Below are 21,016 nucleotides of genomic sequence, written 5' to 3' on the forward strand. Positions count from 1 at the left end.
TAATAAATATATAACACAATAACATTAATGTTAAACGAATTATTGAGAGATATTATACAGCTAAGTTACTGTTGGGTCATTTTTTACATAAATTAATTTTCGATAACTTAAACCATCAATAACCCGATTTTTCTTGTCTCTTTAAATGTTTACAAGTTATAGTTGAGGTATCACGCAAGGTTAACTTAGAAATTAGAAAGTTAACGAAAAAAAAGAAACCGATCACAACAACGGTGGTGGAAATGGTCTCAATACTGAAATAATAATACTCATAATACTCACAGGGTTCAGTAGCGAGTTGGCGTAGCCCAACCATAGGAACAGGCTGCTCAGCGAGCTGGGTATGCTGGACGGGTCGCTGAGGAACGGCCTGACCAGCGCCAGCACGAAGAACGGTAACCAGCACACAGTGAACGCGCTCATAATGATACCCAGCGTGGTGGACGCCTTCCGCTCCTTGGCCAGCTGGAACCTGAGCTTCTTGGACTCGGGCTTCTTGGTGGCCGCGGCCGCCGGACGTCCTGAGTTGTGGCCATTGCTGGGTACTACCATCAACACCGGGCACTGGTATTCGCCCACCGACCGGCGTACCATCGAACAGCATCGGCATCCGTCGCCGCCGCGTGCACCGCTCCCTATCGTTCCACTACACTGCATTCGCAGTCAAACATAAAACGCATCCAATCAATAATTAATCCTGTCATAAAAAAATGTCATGCGGTAGTATCGCCCAAGTATTTTTTATCGCTGTTGTTGTTGTAGGTCGGATTTGGATGATCCATGTTTTGAAAAAAAAACCGGGAATTTTATGTTCGCTTTTTCTAATTATCAACCCCAACCAAACAACCGTTACTAATTTCTGAACATAGTAATTTTTAAATGTTCATTTTTTATAGGCATTTTAGATTTCAATTTTTCATAAGTATAGAATAAAATAAATTAAACGTAAAAAAAATGAAATAAATAAAGTTATACTAACACGCCTAATTTCAAAATATGATTGCACCACCAAGATCTGCTAAGATTTCCGTCTGATCAGCTATCAGACCTCTATGACAAATGTTATATTAAAATGATGTTCGTAACCATTCATTTTGTTTCAGAGAGTGTCGTTTATTCCTCTAATAAATCTGTTGGCTCTTGAGACTTCAGGACTTAAGGCTTAAATTATTAGATATATAATATGTATCATTATATATTATGCGGTATAAAAGTGACAAGCATGGTTACGATCGATAATATTGTAATAGGTATTTCAGGAGGAAGGGAGAAGCATTTTATTCCTTGCATATTTGTACAAATTCCTTTTATCAACGTCGCAGTTTGTTCAAAGTTTGCCTTCAACAATACGCAGGGTGAAACCACGTCTAAATAAAACACAAATGTTACCCGCTAAGTTTTAGTACAGTTTGTCCGAGTTTTAGTCGTTTATGTGAGTTTTATTCACATACGTCTGTATTTTTGTTTCCAGAAGAAACTTTAGAAAATGTAGAATATTGAAACACTTAAAGTACCAAATACCGAAAATTTATCTCTCCTAGAGGTTTTAAATGAGTCCTATACTTTTATTTAAAAACACTAAAATGGAAACACGCTTGCATAGAAAAATGTGTTTTATAAAACGTTGTACTTTTTTATTTCAATAAGTCACAAACAGCTACGACAATAAATAAATAAAAGTAATCAAATGAATGGATGGAATTTATTACAGGGCAACGGTTATTTCTACATACTCAGCAGAATCTTTATTTCACGGAATCTTAAAAAAAAATAATGGTGCTAGAATGTAATCATTTATGGACGTTTTATCTTATAGCTTGGATTGTAAATAATACTTGAACACTTTCAATGGAAAATATATTTAAATATAGCAACATTTGTATGTTCTCATATCCTGTATTATAAATCATATTTTATAAATTCACAAATACACGAAAATACTCGGAATGAATTAAGAAAAAATATATAGGTAAATATACGTATCTAGTATATAGGTGCATTGACTGTAATGTTATATGTGGTTATTTCATGTATAATTTTACCGGGATGATTTTTTTTTTAAATTTGTTTCAACGTCCATGAAGAAGATCATTGATTTTAAACTTTCATCAATAATTATTGCTACAAGATAATACCTAGTAAGTAGAAGTGTAGTACTTAGAAAAATAGCAATGTATATATTTACAAAGATTAGTTATCGGTCGTATCTTAATAGTTATAACGTTAAGGTGATTATCAAGGAAATATAAGTTATAAAATTAGTTTTATTTTTTATGATTATTATATGTTTTAATAAATGTATCAATACTAGTTGTGGGCATATTGTCGATTAAATTAACAGGTTGCTGAGTAAAAGGACATTAGGTAACCTCTAAAATTGGATTCAAGTCAAAGAAATTTTTTTGCAATCACTTAATATCGTATTGCCTAATTTGTCATTACGCCCAAACGACGTACCAATTGTTGTTGACAACAAATTTTGGCATACCATGTGCTGAAAAGGTAGAGAGAAAACATTTTTTTTTGGCATGGTATAACAGAGAAAAAGAAATTAATGAAGTGAGAAATAAATTATTAAATATAAAAATATGAATATCCCCATATAAATAGGACTGCCTATTTTTTCAAACTTGTTTCCTTGTTTAATTTTGGTTAATGTTTATAATCAGAATACAATATTGAACTTTTGTACTTACACGATCAAAACAATACAAATCGTAAGAAGTGTACTTACTACAAAATCAAATTTCAAATAATCATATACGTGACATACTTTTGACAAAGCATACAAACGCTTGTTTGCCTTGTTTTTCGTGCGATGAGTTTGGACTTTTAGAGCATAAACAGGTATTGTGTACTTTTGTTATTTCAATGTCGTATCAAATGTCAATACGTATTCAATGGACAGTTACCAAAGTTGGTGATAAATGATAGTATAGCACATAGCTACATAATAATAGGCGAATCACGAAATATATGATACTTAGTAACAAATTGCCATATTTATTTATTTTCTTTAATTTTATTCTGATTAACAAATGATAATAATTCTTAAATGTTTGTATTACTGGTATTAATTTCGTATATTTTATTTGCAAGTCATACAACAATAATTTCAAAGAAAGTATTTGTAAGTAGACTGGCTGTTTACATAAATGTAAGGATAAGTTGGCTAAGTATTAATAAATGTTTGCCAGGTTGACGATAATATCATGGAAACAATATGTTTTTTATATCATAATATATTTTTTAACATACCTACTTTACAGTCAATTAAGTTCTTAAATTCCTTTTCATAATATTTCATAAAAGGACTCTTAAAAATAACAAAGTACATGTATTTTACAGAAGGATATTAAACATTTAAAACCCTATAATTTTCTAGCATGTGATCTTAAAGAAATAATTATATGACAAATAACATTATTATTAATCTAATTTCATACTTGAGCTGATGTCAATTTTATTCATAATTACCTACGTTCCAAAGGTATCCAAGTAAAAAATAAATACATTTTTTAAGATAATGAGAAGAAATAATACTATTTGTTGTCAGTGAATAATTTATTTGTAAAATAGAATATTTTTAGGAATATTATGAATTAATATTTTCTTAAAAATTTTTTCTTTTATTAGCTAATTAATTAAGTTTTTTTTTAATGAGAGATGCCGAAAGATAACTATATTGAAGGATCTTCATATTTTTTAAATTATTTTTTCAGGCAGTTATTTTGAGTTGAATTGTATTTTAAATTAATTCGTGTTGATGCAATATTTTCATAGATGACTATAATTTATTAAGTTATAAATGAACATGTTTAAAAACAAAAAGATACATGGGGAAAACAAAAATATAATTTTTTGTTGATATATTTCCTTCCAACTAACTTAATATAAACTTGATGTCTGCAACTGTTAGAGTTTAATTAAAAATAATGGTATCCTTAGTTTAAAATTATTGGGTTATAGGACATACATAAGTCCTGATATTAAGCTATTAAAAATTATCCAATGATATAATTCATTATCCACAATATATCAGTGTAATACAATTGTACCAATAAGATATATTTGTATAATATGTTACGGTAAAAGTACGAATACCGGGAAAACCTAGGTTTAACCTACAAAACATAGAAGTTACTGACTATCATCATTATATTTCAGAATTTCAGACTTTTACTGGTTGACCTTTGTACATTTTAAGATACAGGTACAAATTATTTCGTTCAAACCCGAATGATTATTGTATTTCTGGTTTTTAAAAACCAGAAATATTCAATTTTACGACGAACGAAATATTATGAAAGTAGAACTAAAGGTTTAAGAACAATATGTCAAAAATCAAAACCTCCAAATCAAATGCATTAAAGTAAAATTGACTGTAAATTATTTAAAAAAATATATAATTTTATTTAAATTAAATATAGGTACTAATATTGAAATCAAATATAATAGGTTTATTTAAATCATGTATTAGTTTAGCGTAAGATGTTTTTAATTAAATTGTTATGATAATGCCCACTTATAATTTTACTCATGAATGTACCAGTATATCTATTTTATACAATGCACGTACACTGTACACATAATATTTTATAATGCATAGTGTGTATAATATTAAATGTGTTAGATTTATTATGATTAATGACAAAAAACTGAGGTGATCTGAATGGACTGAGCTCAGAATAAGTAAAACGAGAACTTCATCACGTCTTTATTTTTAGTTCTGAGATTGTATTCAATTATAGATTTGAATAAAGTATGCAGAGAGTTGGTTTTTTACCTTTTTAAATTAACATAGCTGTATTTACTAATACGTGCTAAAGTTTAAAGTTTATAGTTGAAAACTACATTATATTCATTGCCTTTCTAAGAACCTCTGGCTACGAAATATCTATATTATTATCGCATAGTCGGTCGACCCATTTTCACCTACATAGAATTTATATTTATATTAATACAATAATACACCCGGTAGTCGTATTCTAACTGTAAATTGTATTTATATTCTATTTTTTACTAGTTTAAATTATTAACTAACAAAATAATATTTTATTTTATTATGTTGAAATGATAGACAATAGTAATAATTTATAACTATGTTTTGCATTTCAGTTAGCTCATATCTCAAATTCTATTATTTTATAAAACTTTAATTAGTTTTCATTAATAATTTATTTACCTAGGACACATGGCCCCTACTCTATTTTATTTTAAAAACAAATTAAATCTAAATGGAGCTATCTAATATTTCAAACCTTATTTTAATCTACAGTTTTCCGTTTTGTAAAGGTTTGTGATTTTCAATTTCGGAATTTTCACACAACAGTTTTAAAGTATTGGCTTCGATTTGATTGATTTCACTATTATGTTATTCAATGCAAGATTTCAATATTGAATAACCTTTGAGAACATAGTATTTGACATGCGTTCTACTGGGTTATAAGCCAAATATATAACCTACAAATATGTTGCTTATATAAATTCAAAAAAATATTTTATCAAAAACCTCAAAAACGGCATTTTAAACAATGTTGCAACTATTTATTGATACTTGATACACATTTAGTGAATTTTAAATTAAGTGGTTTTTAATAATATTATTATATACGTTTAGTACGATAATTACTAGTAAACGTGTACTCGAGAAACTACTCTAGCAACACAATGTATTCATATTATATAAATATATGGTATTTTTTAAAGTATTTGTTAAGGCTTCAACAATAATATACAGTATACATTCAGGGTGATTCACCAAGCATACTCACCCTTATTTTTCACTGAAATTTAGTGCATTTTTAAAAATAATTAATGTTGATAGATTAATATTAAAGACAACAATTCACCATAGCCTCCATATCTTAAAAACTCATTACCGTGGACCTTTTCCCCTTAGAAAACAAAGTTGAATAAGTCAAAATTCGAAAACCACTATTACGAATTTTGATTCCGATACTTAGACATTTTCACAAAAATTATCCATTGGATATGTTAAAAAGGTTAAAAAGGTGCTATTCTTGAAAAATAGAAGTTCGTATCTTCATAGGACACTCCTTTGAGTAGTACGAAAAATCTTAAGAATTTGAAAATGAAGACTATATTTAAAAACTCCAAAAATGAGATTTTAAGTAACTGCATTATCGAAGAGAAAAAGGAGGTAAGCATGCTTGGTGAATCATCCTGTATAAATTTCATTCTGTAATATTTGATTATTGTCTTGATTATAATACGTCTTACTAATTGTTGCTCTTCCAATAATGTGTCCCGTAAGTAATTTAGTATTTTGAAACATGTTTCCATGTTTTCGGGAAGAGAAGATATTATGATGATTACATTGTTACACGAGGATTATGTTTGGCCAGTTTGTTTACACAGGAAGTGGGCAATTGTGTTTCAGTTATGAAGATTCGATATGTAGTATTATCCAGGGAAACTCGTTATATGCAGGCATTTTCCAAGCAAAAAGATAGCTTTTAGTGCTGTATTCACCCTTAATACAAATATATTATTTTTACCTCATCATTGTCTAGGGATTCGATATCTAATAAAATATCATAATATAATAGTACCTACAAAAACAATTTTTTTAGAATAACAGGTTGTTGGGATAGATATTTTATAAAATAATATGGTTAGACGGGTTTATCAATTTACGTACAATATAAATTTATAATCTTTTTCGATGTATATAGCTGAATGGATATTAATGACGTCATCTATTTATGAATATCTATCTAAACAATTCTAACTGTTGATTATTTTTTTAGAAAAATTCCAAATCTATTATTATACTGTTATGATATAGGTATAATTTTTTTTTGATACACTAGTTTGACTCAGTGTGCCGACTGCCGATATAATGCAATTGTTAAATACCGTCTATAGTTTGATTAATTTTAGGTATTTACCTAACAAAGAGTTAGCTGTTGTTTCTTCAAAACTTTTAACTTGAGTGTTTTCTTTTGGTGCATTTGTGTTGTTGAGAGATTGATTTATATCTTTGGTAAGTTGATTTGGTGATGATTGTTTTGGATTCGTTATTTCGAGGGGATTGTTCGTTAGATGCTAATAATGTATTATTAAGACATGATTGGTAGGCTTTATTTAGATATAAATACGTAGTGTCATTATGAGAAATGTCGCCGCTTTTGCATATTAATATATTATCATTTAATGAAATGTTTTCCTTAATAATAAACTGTATATTGTTAATTATAATAAAATATGATATCATTACCAATTGAGCTCTAGTCTTTCATACTTGAAAATACATCTTGTATTTATGTAAATATTTAAATTAAATAATACGAAAAATACAAACTGTTTTTTATTTCAGTTTGTTTACATTATTATAATATCCTTTCCCTTTGTACATAAGTTAGTAGTTACTTGTGTATAATATATTGTAAATATATCCGGTATATAAATTATAAAAATCAAGTAGGTAACTAGTAAGTAAGTACATAATATGAGATATTTTTTATGTAGTTATAAATAGTTATAATATTTATAGTTAGTGTGTTTTCAATTTTAAATGAAACGAGGAAGAAGTTGAACTTATAAATTCTTATTGAGAATAAAGCAATGCAGTTTGTGTTCTTGACATATTCGTTCTTTAGTAAGTAACAATATTTTCAATTTCATACTTTTATTTTTCTTAGAAACATTACAAAAATATGTATTTTATATATTGATACGAGGATTATATGATCTCAAACATATAGTTGCATATAAATATATAATAATATGTACTGTTAAAGGTCAAACAAAATGTCCCATAACAGTACCTATAAATGTGTACAAATATGCGCATAACAAGGTAATTATAGAAGATAACAGGTGTCTATGATAAAATTGTATAAGTACCTATCTTAGTATCTAACCATTTATGTTTTTTTTTTAACAAATAGTGTAAATAAAAATTATCCTATATATCGTCTAAATGAATTTTGATGAAACAAAAATAAATGATGTCTGTAATACCTAAATTGACTAATGTTATATTAATGTTTTTAATATAATATATGATAGACACATAGTCACATTAATAATAACTTAAAATAGTAATGACTATCAAAGACTTATTAACCAATAAGTTGTTAATATAGGTTTATGATAATAATATGATCACTACAAATCGACAATCGTAGTATAATCTAGTTGGTACTTAATAGATTATAATATAAACCATGGATAATTTTTAATACAAATATTATTTAAAAAAATTCACCATATTAGAATCTTTTGTATTACTATAAAAATAGTTAATATATTTTTTTAATTTCAACTTTATTGTTATAAATTGTGTTTCGAATTCATTAAAATAGCTTATTTAACTTTAATCATTCATTTTTTTATATATATTAATCATGTATTACTGCATTAGCTTATCTTTATTTGCTGTTTTTATTTAATTAAAATTGATTATTTAATATGTAAATTTATCGTACGGTATTTTATTAGGTATAGTTGATGTTTAATTATTTTTTTAACGGCGAATAAAAACGATATATTGCTATCGATTTATTATAAAAAAAACTTTTTTCTATTTTTTATTTTAACGTTATGGCATTATGAGTTTTCAAAACCGGGGAAAAGTTCTATATGAAATCACAATATAACCTAATCCCCGTATGATGAAATCATGAGGTATTAATATTTCGCTACCATCAGTTTCATTGGTTGATACTTAAAGGATTACTTACTGTAAATCATTTGTTGAGAAATACCTTAGATGAAAACCATCCAACACTATATAATGGAACCTAGACGAAGATATCTATCTTAACGGATGTGAATCATTTACAAAATGAGGCGATGTCAAAGATGGCACACTGTGATTTGTTTTATAAAAAATGTATTTATACGAATTTCACGCTTAGACGCGCATTAAGTCATGTCCCCGTAAAATAGATTCCCAACAAAAATCACTTAAAGTGCTCTTATCTTTATTTTACATTGAAGAATAGCATAAAAAACAACAACTAGTTACTTACACTTTACTACAAAAATAACAAATTATTTAGGTGGGACTGCTGAGTACCTGCCCATATAAGCAACCTTCTGTCAATAACCATTTATCAAATTTACACATTATATAAATTGTATTGTATAGATTGTAAACATTTTTTAAAATAAAATTTAAAAAAAAAATTAATTTTTATCCAATCATAAATTATTTGTTAATTTACGTGATATTAACCTGATACAAAATATTCTCATTTGAAGATACCTAGATATATTATCAAAACTCCATCGAATTATCCTACAATCTCACATAGGATTAATATTATAAAAAATAAGTTTTAACATATTTAGCTGAATACTGTCTTGAGATATTATTCTATTTACATGACAAATTAATTATGTCTAACTAAATTTTAGGTGGCTATACCAAAATTAAACATTAAAAATAGGTATCAACAAATAAATATATTGTAATGATTTTTTGAACATGATCTTAATAATAGTAAGTAGGTATAATTGGTACGTTATAATACAGTTCAAGTGCTTTTGTCCAGTAAAAATTTCAAAAGTGTCCGCATAAAATCGTTAACACAGTGAATCTAAGTTGATTTAGGTCTTTGAACTAAAAATAATAGCAGGTAACAATAATATTAAAAGGATATTGTTTAGTGGTTTACTAATTGTATTCTACTACAACCAGTAAACCATTAAATAGTTTAATCAGTGAAATTATTTTGTTGATAGCTTAAAAGTCCGTCAAAGGAAAAAAAAGATACTTTTAATGTAACCCACCACTTTGATGGGTCGATCGTTTTGTATTTTAACGTCAATTCAGTCCGTCGTCAGTAAACATTAGGTAATACATTTTGGTTTGGATTTGGACTTCAATCATATTCTATCAGTGTCGGCAAAAATGGCATAGATGTGTTCGATAAAGGCTAAATAATACCGATTGTTGTGAGAAATTACGACGATGTGTGTGGGTCGGTGGCACGGTTTGTTGAAAGGGATTGTGAGAGGGGGGTTCGTCGAAGCCTGTACCACACAGCGTTAGGGGTAAAAATAGCAATTTATTATACCTATTATGTAAATTATATACATACACCAAGAAAATATATTGTTTGATTTTTTTATTTCATTTAAACTTGGATGGAATAATATTGCGAATAACTTTATTGCGCTACTTCTACATGTTCAGAGTTTTTTTATTGTTGTTTGTATTTTATTTTGATGCATAGGCTAGTTACATTAAATTTGTGTTTTTCAAAAGAAACGTTTACAACACACAAGAAGATAACGAGTTTCTGTAAAATATAAATAGTAAGATATAATGAGATCTAAACATTTTTATAAATTGATTAAGGTCATTTTTTTTTTGGAAATAGATGGATAAATTGTTTTCCTAGTACAAAATGTATGCAGTTTAGCTACATTTATGTTGTATTAATTCAACTAACTGTTATTAAAAACAGTAAAAACAAATATTTACTAACCTAACCTTTAAATTAGTTGACAAATATTGACTCTTTAAATAGTTTAAAAACTTGTACTTAAAGTTTATCATTTTTATTCATTAAATATGGCACTCAATAGGTAAGTAAACATAACTCATGTGTATTTAATATGTTGAGAAATTGCTGTACTACACATGTAAGATGTACCCAATTATTTGACATGTATAAAATTTAAATAGGTACGTGAAGTTAAATATTGTTTTTAGTTTTTAATTGTTTAAGCACTGGGCATAATATAGTATGCTTCAATGACGAGTCAAAAATAAATGAGTAATACTATTAACTTTGATAATTTTATTAATATAGCAGTAGAATAGATAAAATTCATCAAATACTTTTTATTGAATGATTATGTTAATTAAATAACTAAAGGAATGATTGTTGAAAGAAAACTCTTTGAATGTTACTAAGCATTGAGTTCAGGAATAGCATGTAAAATAACTGTTAGCTTCTTTTGTTATCCCTTGAGTGACATTCAAAGCTGACCTGGATGCAATAAATTGGTGTATAAACGATTGTCAAACGCAAGTTTACGAAAAAGGCTACTGACATAATTTAAACATTAAACATACGAAGTTGGTTTATGTCTTGGATAAAAACGACTCGAAGAACTTAGGTCACTCACTAAATGTTTTTTCTGGGGTAGGTGCCTGTTGTACAATATTACACATTTCGATGTAGTTAGTATTTAGACGGCAAATGTGTGGTTTAAAATCAATCTGTGTGATTAAACTCATTTCGCTATGAACAACCGTGATAGATTATATTATTTATTTCATTCGTTTCATTACTGTTCGCGTGTGGAGACGGAGGCGGCCGACCTCGGTGACATTGGCCGTAGGTAGTCTGGCAATAATATAATCTTTAGAAATCCACCGACACTTATTCGTGGAAACGTTATTCAAGTGTATTTTTATTGATCACAAGACGATGGAAACGCTTAAAATTAAAACTGAATGTTGAGTACTCACAATCGTTAATAATTAAAGTGCCTACCTTCTAAGGCGCTAAATGTATGTGCACTATATAATATTTCAGTGTTATACTATTTATCGCATCACATGTTATATTCTGAACAATTATATTATTGGGTGTATTCATTCACAATTTATTAAGTTATTATATGGCAATTTATTCTTCTTCAAAGTGTGCAAGGCACAAGCATTTGTTTTTGATTCATCATAATTTATAGCCATCCGAACACTACCGAATTTCCGATCCTTGATAAATAAATAGCATATATGTACTGTAGCCAACTTGATTATGTATGGTATATACTGTTGTTGACTTTAATAATTTATCTATCAAAAAAAAAAAAAAAAACAAGTTGTTTTGTAACTAAAATAATTGGATTTGATGGAATTCTATAAACACAATATCTATAATCGATTCTGTTAGTTTGAATTTTCGTTGTTATATAATAATATAATATTTGTATGATAATATATTTACATCACCAAACTTAATAATTAATTATTGTGTTGGATTTTAGCTTAAACAAGAATATTATGAGTGTTTTTACGAAAATTAAAAGAGGCTAATTGTCCACATCTTTACATTATAAATTTAGTTCATATAATATTATAATATGATACGATGGTACTATAGTATAAATATTATATATCAATAAAAAACTGAGCTTTTTTAGAAATCTTAAAAAAATAAAAATGGTCTATGATTGCTCACAATTGATTTAACCCATAACAGTTTATTACAGTGATTATTCAAATACCTACCTATATAAGTCATTTTTATAACTTTAAGCAAACATTAATGTATTATAATATGGATGCATGCGATGGCAATGGTACATTATGATAAAAACATCGACATATAGTCAATTTGTTCCTATAGTTGGAATAACTATATATTATCAAGTACCCAGAATAATATAGTAATATAATTTCATAAAGTTTTAAGATGCTTTTGACACTATACACTTTTATACATAAGGATTTAAAATATTGAAATCAGAACTACTTTTTGGACAGAATACAATAATAAGTATGCATTAAAATTATTTTAACATTCTTAAAATATTTTGTGCTTAGTTCCTTTTCTAGATCATAATTACTTTCTTACTTTTTCTTACCATAGTTCTGACTGGAATGGAAGATCTATAGAAAACCCTAAATATTACGAATAACAAGAAAGTGTGACAAATATTTGAATTTTTCAGTTATTTTTGAAAAAAAATCTTAAAATAAAGATGGTACATAAAAAATAGACTTTACTACATGTTAAGTATTAACCAAACTTCGAAGAAAACCTTTTTCAAACTCAATAACTCATAATTGCTCTTAATAATAAAATCACTCATTAAAGGTGCTCAAACCAATTCATTTTTTAATAATAATAAGGACTTTTTATGGATTTATCATTGTTGTTAATAATTAAACGTTTTAAATATTCATATTGTGTTGATTTATTGTTTTTAGTGAATTTTTTTTTTCATTAAATCGGGGAAAAATGCATCAGAGATTATGTGTGTACGCTGTATTACACATTTATGCGATTGTTAGAACTTAGAGATTTATAGCCGGAACGAAATTATTGAAACGGAAAAACCTGGTCAAATAAATTCCAACATTGTAGACGTGTTTTTTATGCTACTACTGATCCCTGGTTACACATGAATACAGAATACGGTTTGTTAGTTGCTCGTGAACGCATTTATTGATTTAGAACAAATTCGATCTCGTCTTTGTTGGATCTGCAGTAAATAATCATATTTTTCCAGTATTTAAATATTTTGGGCGTGTGCTTGATTAACTCAGCTTTGCCTAAACGATTTTATAGACACAAATGTTGGAATGTAATATGATAAATATACGTTTATTATATTTAAAATACAGTTGATTTTTATTTTATTTATTGAACTAATTAGAGTGAAGTGACTTGTAATAATGTTTTTAACCACTGAAAATAGTTGTTGTCATACTTTTGACTTGGTATTTCAAATATAAATGTATTTTATTTTATCACAGTTGTTTGCTCTTATATTTAACAACAATTTGATTTTACATAATTTATTATATATTCTCTTTAAAACAAACAATTACTAGATACTTTTTAATAACAATTTGACGCATTCATTACCTACATGTTATTGTTATTTGGTGAAAGATAAAAATACATTTTCACAAGTTTCCATCATTATATTGTTTGTATTAAATGGTATACTCTAGTTTATTTGTTCTCTACACTCGACAATTGAAGCACCTAGATGCCAGTGCTTTAACTCGTAACTAATGATTTTACTATTTTAGACTTGTGATAGGCGTAGGTCTCGCTCTTTTCTGCATTGATTCTACGCTACAGAAACTTCAAGGTATTTAGAATTCAGACTATAAACTATGTTTCAATATTATTTTCAATTATTTAATCTAAGTAAATGCAATTTGAATCCCTGACTTAGAAGATACAAAGTTAGACCTTTGTGGAGTGTAAGTAACTTATGAAACAAATAACAATATTAATATCATAATATGTGAATAGTAGAATAGAATCATTGTGATCTTACGGTTTTAAGATTTGTGTTGTTTATTGTAATATGGTCAGCTTTTAGTTTGATGACTTTAGTGAAACAAAAATCCATTGATATAAATACCTTGTAATGACCGACTTGTTATTTCCACCTCGTTGAAATTTAATATTAACTAGATTTCAATTGTTTTGTCCAAAAGTTATATAAAACATATATACTTATATATATATTTAAACATAGTTTTTTTTGTCAAATGACAATGTACATTGTACTACCTTGTAATAACTAGTTAGTTTGCTTTAAAAATCGCTAGTCCAATTAAATGTCAAATTCTAGCCACAATATAATTTTTTTGGCTACCTATTGTTAATGACTGGTGTGTACAAATTGGCAGGTTTTTTTCCATAACAAGTCAGAAACAATGCGCTCGTAAGATACGGGTTGTGGACATGATTTTAAAATGAAACAATTAATTTGCTTACCTAAACGAGCTTTTTTCATTATAACTTAAATCTTCTTATTCTAATGTCTACTGCAGAATTAATTTAATAATATTTCTACGACGCGTGAAATGATTGCAATAGGTTTATTTTAGGTATGCATTCGTCAAATATTATTATGATTATGAATTAAGAATTCATGTAGGACCTTCGGTGTCATCTATTTTTTTAGTCATTAGTGATTAGTTGAACAATTTTCGATGTAAGTACCTTCAATTTATTTTTGAATCAACAGAACGAAAACATAAAATACCATTACTTATTTTAATGGTTAATGCGTTTAATTAGTGTTATTAATATTTGTTTTTAAAAAAAAAACGCTCTCCAACAATGATTTAATGAAAAATATTTTTTTTAAGAAGAGTGATTTGTTTTAATATAAATAGCTTAAATATATTAAAAGTTATTAAACGCGCTATCATCAGTATTATTATTTATTATTCGAGCTAAGACTGCACTTAGAGTTTTTATTGTTTATTTTGAATCTGGTTTAATTGAGTATAATAAACTAGTATAATATTATAATGGTGGTTTTCCAAATTCGTTAAATAGTTCTTGGTATTCGTAATGTTTTATTTTGAATTAATAAGGATATCTGTTTGGAAATTTCAACCCCATATTGTTTTCCAAATATAGTTGTTATTGTAAAAAAATGCACACTATTTAAATAATAAAATAAAAGATTCTTTAATGGTTAACATTGTGTATTTAAGTGAATAATAGTCAATAGATATGTATTTTTTACTTATAATGTTAACAAATACCAACATATAAAAAACGTTTACTGCCCAAGGGGTTTGATATAAATTACACCCAATCTGCATCTTCTGAGTTATTCCTTTGGAGTTTGGGAACATAGAATATGTATAAGCTATAGAATATAAATAATATTTACTGTAGGTAAATGGTTCAATATAATAGCTCGCTTGAATTCGACAGAGTAAATGACGTGTTGTTTTCAATAATATTGTTTATGCATAATATTTATCGAGGCTTCAATATATTTATATCAGTAAGTTTGTAACAGTATACTCAGAATTTTCAGTTAATAAATAATCAACCGATTTTTATACAATTTGCACGTTAAATATAAAAGTGTAATCTTATACGCTTTAAAAGTTTCTAATAATTGGTAGGTATATTATAATCAATAATTTACTGAAAAAGTATCAATTTATAAGATAATTTATGTACCTATCTATTTATATGTATGAATATATTATTTTGAACAAGATTTAATATTACTAATGCATCAAATCATTAAATATTCAAACAATTCATAATTATTTGTACAAATACGTAAAACTGTCTTAATTTATCCTTACAATTTTAATTATTCTGTTTCTGTAAAAATATGGAAAAAATAAATTTTGTAAAAACTAATATCACAATGTTGGAGAATAGGAGACTAGAAAGTTTATATACCAAATACTATGTTTTGGCTAATTTGTTGTTTTCATTTATATTTTTGTTCATAGTTTCATTAACAAAATATAAGAATTTGCATTTATTTTTTTTAAAACTTTAATATTTTTGTAGGGAGACATACAATGATTTAATACGTATGATTGATTACAAAAAACATGAGTTGTACTTAAATATTACCTGTCAATCGTTACGCAAGGATAGATGTTGTGTTTGCTTTGAAAGTATTTTTCTGTATCCAGTTTCAAATTTCATGATCTATTCATGATTTCTGGATTATATCATATTTCTTGGTCTGGTGACTAGAATTGTTATACTTGACAAATAAAGTTTTGAGTAAAATATATTCACTGATATTTTTGGTGGTATTTGTAAAATGTATATTGTATAAATGTATAGTTTTAGAAACTGATGAGTGTATTAAACCAAAAATGACAAAAATAATTTGTTAAGTAATGTAATAGCACATGTACGAGCTGTGGCAATTAAATAACGAACATGTTTAATTTTTAAACATTTATTTATTATTTATGCACCCATGCCTTCATACAGTACCCTCGTACCTGCATAACCGACATTTCGCAATTGATGAACAAAACCTTCGTATAGACATTCTTTATTAGAAACTGCATAGTTCTTTGTCGAGAACACATCACATAATAATATAATATAGTGATTGAGAATAGAAAAATGTTAAATATGTACTTATCTTGTTTTAATGATTTACAAATGTTTAGAAATCGGAATTGGAATAAATAAACAATAAAGTGTTAAGAATTTCGTTATGGTGAGAACATTACTGCTGTTTGATATATTACTAAGATAGGTAATACATTTTTTTTATATTTCATTATTCCAATTTTTAATGGAATTTTAGTTTAGAGTTTGGTTGGTAAGTAATACTGAAAGGAAATGAACAAAAAACCCAATATCGTACTACAAAAGATGTCATCGTAGCAAATAATAAAGTCTTTGGTAGAAAAAATGAGCGATTTAATGTAAAAAAAACTCAATCTTATTTCACCAATGTGTAAACAGAGAAAAAAAGATTTTAAAATGACTGTCAGGTAAAACAAATTAAAAAAAAAGAACATTTATTTGTTGAAGAGTGTCTAAAAACCATCCTTGATAACAGAGTCAACAGTAAAATGGTTAGCGGATACACTACAACATTTTTGATGATTGACACATAAGACTACAGAGGGTGAAGCCGTGCTAAAAATATATGGTGTTTCAACTAATAGACATTTGAATTTGTATAAAATCAATTCATTATCATTGAATAAAAAAAAATAGTAAAGTGGCACCTAACGAAACATAGTATTATCATCGTTCACTATGGAAAATAACAGATATGTATGATTTTGTAATCATATACTTAGGTACAAAATAAAAGTCATATATACAACAATATTTGAAGTCCAAATTCAAGCCAAAGGCCTTAAGTACCTATATAAAACTGGAGATTTTTAGATTTGTTCTTTCAATGGTTTTTGTATCCTGTACTATACTATTATACTATTGTACTATATAGCGTAGGTATTACAAAGTATTAATCATTAAATACAATAAATAAATGTATCATCTAATAATCATGTTTATCATAGGATATATGTCAAATGCGATACTGCAGTAGGTATTTAATTCGATATTTTCGCATAATATTAATTAAGTCTAAAAACTATTTAGAAAACCTCGTATTTCAATTTATTTTATATAAGTATGTATGAACAATAATCTTAAACAGAGATGTAAAATTATCTAACTTTGTACCATCATATTAGCTGGACCAATATATTGTTTTTATTGATCTTAAACATCGATAACTATGGTCATTGGCATTTTGTAGAGGGTTACGGTTGGTTGAGGAACACGTGTGTGTGGAGCGAGGATTCGTCACTAAAAACCCAGGTGGTCACCCATCCGGGGTCTCGCAACGCCGGCCAACCACCAAGCCATACCATGCCTCTAGCTAAAACTGAATTTCAGTATGTTTATATTTTAAATACTTTCTGTAAAGTAATTCATAAATATCAATATTATAAATATAATATAATATCAATACTCTTTTTATAGATGTAAATATATGGATTCTCTTTAATTTCGGGTTAATGGTTTCGATTATCATTAAAACGTATATAACGCACGTATAATGTAAACGAAAAGGTATTGTGGATTGGCAAAAATTATCATACCTAATCACCCGCACTCAAATTTGGGTACCTATTTTGTAAAAGTTTTTTAAATAAATCAAAATTCATCAATGATGCGTAGACGTTAAAAAAAACCCAACAAATACGAGATATTTACCCAAGAAAGATGCTCTTTTTATTACAAGGATGCTTTACTCCAATGATTAATAATATAGTATATATGTAATATTATTCAGGTTACTTTGAGAATTTTTTTTATTTATCATCAAGTTCCCGTGCAATTCACGAAATATTTGATTATGCCATTCAAAAAGTATCAGGAAGTTTCTAATTCTATTTTGAATGTTTTTTATGCCAAGGGTGGGTGAAAAGTTGCACAACGATAGGGCTTGTTAGGAAAAATTATGCCCGGACGAAGCAGAATGAGCATAATTCATCCGTGGAATACATCAAACCATTGACGAAAGAATCTTTTCCTTTTCTGTCGAGTATTCGGGTGTGAAAAGTGTAATTATGCCAACTAATGAAAGTGAGTTATTTGTTATGCACTGTTGCCTATAAATAAAATCTTCAAACTTTATCTCCATGATTTTGTACAGGGTGGCACATGAACAGAGTCAAAAACTTTTTACCGCTATAAACTTTGTGTTCGAATTATTGGGTTTTTATTATTGTAATGGAATTGTAAATTATAAAGTCTTAAAAAAAAACAAAAAAAGACAAAAATATAATATAGTTCTATATTAATTATATTGTTTAACTGAAAGTCACGTCGTGACTTAAGTTTTGTCAATATATTGCTATCGTACGATAGTTAAATTTATTATTCAACAATCGTACAGTAAGAATTTAAAAATTATTCATTATGCATTTAAAGTACTTGGGATATATATTAAAAATGTAAAGTATAGTACATGTTAACATAGAACGTAGTATAATATAATACCATTATTTATACATTTGTGTTGATCAACATTTTTGATTAAAAAATACAGTATCGAATTCAAATACGTTAACATTTGTTGATATTATTTATATTATTGTTCATGTATTTTTTCGTTCATAAAAAAAAAAATAAAAAAAAAAATTTAATTCTGTTTATACTTATGAGGTGTTTTTTTTAACACCTCGGTAGCAAATAAATAAAATTTAAAGATGCCGGAACTTCAATAATATTATTTTTTATTTTTTTTTTTAATATCATTTACGAGACTTTTATCATGTGTGGTAATTAGACAAAATAGCAATTGTTTATGTGTCATGGCGTCATGCTCCATATAAAATCAAGCATTTGAATGTTAAAACCTTTAAAAGTTGTTACAGTTAATTGAACAGTGATTGCATGCATAAAAAAAAACTCTAAAAGCTAATGAACCAATACCAGTCAAACTATCAAAGCCATTTAAATCTAATCAATATCCGATAATTAAATAACACATTACTTTTAATTCTAAAAAATACTATCGGAATATAGAAAAATACAATTTTGATTTTAATACTTAATCATAAAAAATGTATGAACCATTTTAAATAGGTACTAATAAGTAATCCTAAGGATGATTATCGTTTAAAATACAATGAATTATGGAATGGAATTGTTAAGTCTTCAACTGTTATCATTGTTATCATTTATCATCCAGGTTGGATCTAGTTAAGTTCAGTGCGCTGATAGCTAAATGATGGAGTTCGCTTAGATATTACCACTTCAATATTTTATTCATAGAAGACTTTAAAACGTATAACATTCACCAACCAGACAGTTTTTATACCAAGGTTACTACAACACAGTATAAACAATTCTCTTACTAGTTCCGATGTACTTACACACCTAAGTTCTTCAAAATTATAATATTTACTAATAAATATATTTTACTTTGAATTTTTCTTATGTTTTACACGTAAATTAAATAAAAAACTTTTTTCACTAGTCCGTTTTCCTCCTAATAATTATTTGATTGAGAATAAAAATTTCAAACGTTGTTTTACGATTTTTATAATATTTTCTCAAAGTGCAAGACTGCCGTTAACTGACAACAGTTTCTGTAGAAATGCAAGCAAGCGTAGTTTTGAAGAAAGTTAGCAAGTGATATTTTTACTCAGAATAAAATACGATGATTTATCATAATATTCTACTTTCAATTTTAATATCACAAAATTCCACAATCGTACACTAGGGTGAACGAATGGAGACGAGAGCCCAACCTAACCCGGTCTCTGTATTCAATTCTCAAATTTTTAATATTATATGCTTGAACAATTATCAAATAAGAATTTTATTTTTTTCATGGATGTTCATATCAAAATCTACATTTTTGCTCGTAGTTTTATTGGACATATTTTATTTTTAATTGATCTGTATTCTATACGTTTATAACTATCTAGCATTATTAATGTCTATATAAATATATAATGTCATAAATGGCTTGTATCATGAAGTAATATAATAATAATTCCACATACGTATTTTGAAATTTTTGACTGCATGTACGGTTGAAGTTAATGGTAAAATGTCAGAAAACTACAACTTACTTTTGTCAAAACATACCTGTTTGGATGACTGATTAAAAATGTCTCAGGTCAAGTTGGAGATATTATTTCTTAAGAAAAAGACTTCACGGTAATCGGATGTAACTTTATAATAATAATAAAAAATCAAATCGTGTTTAACGGAGCTTCTATTTTTACGTCCGTATAATATATTACTGTATCATTATAAACTTAGGTTTCCAACAAAGGAATGTCTGCTTATTGTTCAACGATGGATACAATTTCTTACTCAAGTGCCATGTACAATAATAATAAACCATTATATTAAACCATATTTTTAAAAATATATTTTTATTTTCTAATAATTAATATCTCATTCGTTATTCGTACACAAGACAGGTTGATATAAACAATCGACATTTTTTTTTTGAAATATGTACAAGAATAATTATGATTTCTTAAATCGGGAGTTAAAAA

The 21,016-nt window shown here is 27.0% G+C and overlaps 1 protein-coding gene across 3 annotated transcripts in view; it reads right to left on the reverse strand.

Moving 5' to 3' along the window:
- The window catches only part of LOC111026518 (5-hydroxytryptamine receptor 1-like), a 208,740-nt gene that overhangs the window by 4,393 nt on the left and 183,331 nt on the right, over window positions 1–21,016 (reverse strand). For all 3 annotated transcript variants that reach the window (XM_022304615.1, XM_022304616.1, XM_022304617.1), the window contains one exon: window positions 283–651. In XM_022304615.1, coding sequence (XP_022160307.1) covers window positions 283–651 — 369 coding nt within the window. The remainder of the gene's footprint in view (window positions 1–282; window positions 652–21,016) is intronic.

The sequence above is a fragment of the Myzus persicae genome, unplaced genomic scaffold, assembly GCF_001856785.1.
Source record: "Myzus persicae strain clone G006 unplaced genomic scaffold, MPER_G0061.0, whole genome shotgun sequence".
Lineage (NCBI taxonomy): Eukaryota > Metazoa > Arthropoda > Insecta > Hemiptera > Aphididae > Myzus > Myzus persicae.